At 54.6% G+C, this 4271-nt stretch overlaps 1 protein-coding gene across 1 annotated transcript in view; it reads right to left on the reverse strand.

Annotated features, from left to right (window-relative positions):
* The window catches only part of LOC104540380 (glutamate receptor ionotropic, kainate 3-like), a gene marked incomplete at both ends in the record, with an annotated part of 19479 nt that extends 15624 nt beyond the window's left edge, over nucleotides 1-3855 (reverse strand). Inside the window, 3 exon segments of the mRNA XM_010184181.1 lie at nucleotides 420-601; nucleotides 1822-2079; nucleotides 3679-3855. Of these exon segments, the coding sequence (XP_010182483.1) occupies nucleotides 420-601; nucleotides 1822-2079; nucleotides 3679-3855 (617 nt within the window).
* Between the last annotated feature and the right edge of the window lie 416 nt (nucleotides 3856-4271).

A 4271-nucleotide genomic window follows, 5' to 3' on the forward strand; every position in this document is an offset into this window, starting at 1 on the left:
AGAGATGTTTAAAATGGATGAGCGTGAGGAACTGGTGCGGCCTGGATGGGCAGGGATGGGGGGTCCTGAGCGGTCCCAGGCCTTGGCTGGGGGGGAAGCGCAGGCAGGGGCTGGGGTGGGAGTGGGACCATGGAGGGGTCTCAGTGCTGCATTTGATGCAGCTGCATGGCACCATCTCCTCCCATCACGTTGTTGGCTCTTCCCAATGGTCTCTTTTTGGAACTAACATTTTTACAGTGAAAACTACATTTCCCATGTCCACCCAGCGCTACCCTTGAAGAACGGAGGTGTAGCTTTTAGCGTGTGGCTTTTTAGCTGTGGCTTTTGGCCAGAGTGGAAGCTGCAACCAATCTGCGGGACACCCCCAAACCCTGGGGTCCCGGGTGGGCCCCTCCGCGCCGCCCCCTCGCCCCGCTCACCTGTTTGAGGATCTGGGCGGCCATCAGGTGGCTGCAGTCGAAGATGATGCGGAACTCGCGGCCGCGCTTCATCTCCTTCAGCAGCGGCCGCGCGTCGTCCGTGTCCAGCGGGAGCTGCCGGATCTTCAGGCGGATGTTGTAGCGCGACGGGGCCATGATCAGCTCCTGCAGCCGGATCAGGCCTTGGGGCAGCGCAGAGACAAACCCGGCGTTACAGGGGTCTGCCCTGGCCCCATGGCCCGGCCATCGCAGCCATCATTGCTTCCTATGGTTAGTGTTTTATGGGATGTGGTCAGGGCTTTCCTCCCTCCCGTGGCCGTTGCTAACGGTGTGTGAAAGCCAAGCTACAGTCATTAAACCCCAGATATTCCCAGAGCTTGGCTTTTCCTGGTGCCCCCCGCTGCCCTCATCCATCTGAGCAGAGCTCCCCTGCGCTGGGTGGGATCAGCAGATTGGTCCTAACCTTGGACATCTCTGGAGTTGGGGCATATTTCCTACAGCAAATGTGCCCTTGAGAAAGGACAGAAGGTGATAATCGGCTGTACAATGAATTAAAACCTGCGGTATTCACCATGCACAGCAGCAATGGGAAAATAAAGAACATGCGCTTAGATATCTTAATAGCACGGTTCATAATGGTCACTGAATCACGACTTGTGCCTTCCTCGCTACCCTTGGAATTGATTTCTGTTTTACGCAGAGGGTGCAAAGCGGTGCTGGGTGCAGCTGAGCAGGGATGGTCGGTTTCTGATGTTGCAGGAAGAAACTCAGCAGATGCCGATCGCGAGGGGGAACAGAGGAGCGCGTCCCTGTGCGGAGTGAGGGAGCACGGGGAATGTGCCACGAAGGGAACATACTGTGACCCACATTCGCAAAACAGCAACGTCAAACCGCGTTCTCATCAGCCCTCCCCTAAAGAAACCGTTTGGTTCAGTGGAATTAGGTTGGACAGGCTATCCAGTGTGTCTTTTGTGTGGGGTTTTTTATCCGTGGTGCTGCGCAGGGCTTTGCTTTGTTTCACCATCACCAGCTTGCTTTACGTGAGAAACTTTGTCAGCTCTGCTCTACAGAATTACCCAGAAACCTTCCCAGAACTGCTCTTGGTTTTGGCTGGGAACCTGCACCCTCCGTGGCAGCCGCGCACCGAGGCCTTTGCTTGTGGGGATGCCAAAAACGGCTGAATGGAGCCAAATCACACCAAATAATCCCCCCCTGACCCTCTGTGAGCCGGGCTTTGCTGAGGGTTCCCCACTTCCTAACACTGGGTCAGCTGAATTAATGGGGAGCCAGTGACTGCATGGGGTCCCATTTTGCTCCTACAAAGGTTCACTAGAAAAGCTCCTAAATGGGACCCAGCACAGCACGATCCCCACATTCCCCCTCCGAGCCCTCCTGTCCCTACCGGTGCTGTCGTCGTACACCACGGTGGCCGACCGCCACTTGAGGTACTGCACCAGGTCCAGGATGGCGTGGCTGAGGGAGGCATAGTCGGGGTACAGGTTGACGTAGAAAGTGTCCTTGTTATCCAGCGGGTGGTGCTTCCATCGCAGCTGGATGTGCGGCACCTCCAGGGCGTTGCAGATGGACTGCACCGCGTTGGTGCAGGAGCCTTGAGAGGGCCCGAAAATGGCCACGACCCCCAGGGCCAGCTGGTCACAGGCTGCGGGGATGGGAGGGCAGGGGAAGAGGAAGGAGAAAGGGAAAGTGACAAGGGAAAGGGAAAGAAGGGAAAGGGAAAGGGACAAGGGAAAGGGAAAGAAGGGAAATGGAAAGGGAAGGGGAAAGGGAAAGGGACATGGGAAAGGGAAAGAAGGAAAAGGGAAAGAAGGGAAATGGAAAGGGAAAGAAGGAACAAGGGACAAGGGACAGGGACAGGGAAAGGGAAAGAAGGGAAATGGAAAGGGAAAGGGAAAGAAGGGACAAGGGACAGGGAAAAGGAAAGGGAAAGGGAAAGGGAAAGGGAAAGAAGGGAAAGGGAAAGGGAAAGGGACAAGGGAAAGGGAAAGAAGGGAAAGGGAAAGGGAAAGGGAAAGGGAAAGGGAAAGGGACAAGAAAGAAGGGAAAGGAAAGGGAAGGGAAAGAAGGGAAAGGGAAAGAAGGGGGAAAAAAGAGAAGGAAAAGGAAAAGGGAAGGGAAAGAAAGGAAAGGGAAAAGGGAAGGGGAAAAGGAAAGAAGGAAAAGGAAAAGGAAAAGGAAAAGGAAAAGGATGCTGTCAGTAAAGAACAGGGCACCTCTATGCAGGGGGTGAGCATCAGGGCAGCTTTGGGGCACAAACAGCGTCTCCCTGGCCATACACGGGCAGTGGATGGACAGACAGACACACAGACACACAGAGCAGGTTCTGGGCACTGACAGCAGCGCAGACCTGGGGTGCTATGGTGGTGCAGGGGGGGTCCTGGCAGGCGAGGGGCTGGAGCAGTGCTCAGGGGCATAGGGAATAACGGCCGTGGTGTGTTAGGAGTGGCTGAGCCTGCACAGCTGTGACAGGAATGCGCTGAGATGACCAAAATTACCCTGACAAATGCATTTTTCCAACAGTTTTAATAGGGTTGGGGTTTTTTCCCTGCTTTTCTTAGATTTTGCTGAGAAATTATAACAGAACAACTGCACTTAGGGGTGCATTTTTAGTGGGGAGGGAAAGCAGAAGTTGTTCAGAGGAGCAGGAACAGATCACTTCTGAAGTGCCTGTGCGGGTCCATCCAAAGTGAACTGAGCAAGGAAACCTCCACAACAAAACAGCCCCAAAAAGGGGCAGGCGGGGTGGGGGACCTGGCTGTGAGCAGGGACCCCTCTCTCCGGGGATGCCCCTCACAGCTGCAGGGTTTCATTGCTCCCAAAGCAAACCCAATAAACCCTCAGGTTTATTTCAGGCCTTTGCTGTGCGCTCCTGTTCCTTCCCTCCCTGCAGTCGTTCAAGGCGGCCGCTGTTGCCTGATGATAAAAAGCGACTTGGGAAGAGAAGAGCATTTCTACACCAGGGATGTTAAAACTGCGGTGAAATAACCCAGGCGTGGGCTGTGGACCCGTGTTTAGGATTAGAAGCAAGCACTGAAAGGAGCTGTGTGAGGTTTGCAGAGGGAAGAAAGGAGCAGTCGCTCCCCTTGTATTAAAGCACCCGTGGAAGGGCAGCTCCTGGAGCAGTTCTCATCTCCATGGCTGACACGAGCAACACAAAATGAGCTGCTGGGGCTGAAGCCAAGCCCTGCCTTTTCATGCTGAATAAATGGCCAAAAAGCTGCTATGTGCACCGTGCTCTTACCTTTCTTGGTCGCTTCAAAGCTGTCGTGGAAGTGGATCCGCTGGATGTCGTAGGTGAGGGTCGTGTTGGGCAGCAGAGTCCTGTTCCTGTTGATGATGTTGGCAGAGAAGCGGAAGGCTTGCTCCTCCGCGCTCATCACCTGCGTGTTGGGGCCATCCGCGTACTCGAAGATTCCCCCTGCAAGACAAGGCCAGAGCAGCACTGAGCCACCTAAAATTTGACTTATTCTTATGTATTGAGGATGAGAAAACTGTGACAGAGCCGTGGCGTTTGCAGGCTGAGCAAGGCTCGCTCCAGGACTGAAATGACGACATTAAAACATGTGGGGTTTGTTGTGTGCTGGTCCTCGCCAGCTCTGCAGGGCAATAGGGGACAAATTTAACGTCTTGGGATATTTTTATGAGGCAGATGAGTGGCTTCCATAAAGCGTTAGGACCAAATGTTGGGAAGAGCGCGTTGCTGAGCTGCTGTGCTGTGCTGCGAGGAGTCGTGGGGTGCGAAGCCGCCTTCAGCACCACCTCGGGTCCTCACCAGGAGACGGCGGCGCTGCCGCGTCCCGGTTTTAGTGCCAATTTTAGTGCCATTTTTAGTGC

The sequence above is a fragment of the Mesitornis unicolor genome, unplaced genomic scaffold (genome assembly GCF_000695765.1).
Source record: "Mesitornis unicolor isolate BGI_N332 unplaced genomic scaffold, ASM69576v1 scaffold12455, whole genome shotgun sequence".
NCBI classification, from domain to species: Eukaryota; Metazoa; Chordata; class Aves; order Mesitornithiformes; family Mesitornithidae; genus Mesitornis; species Mesitornis unicolor.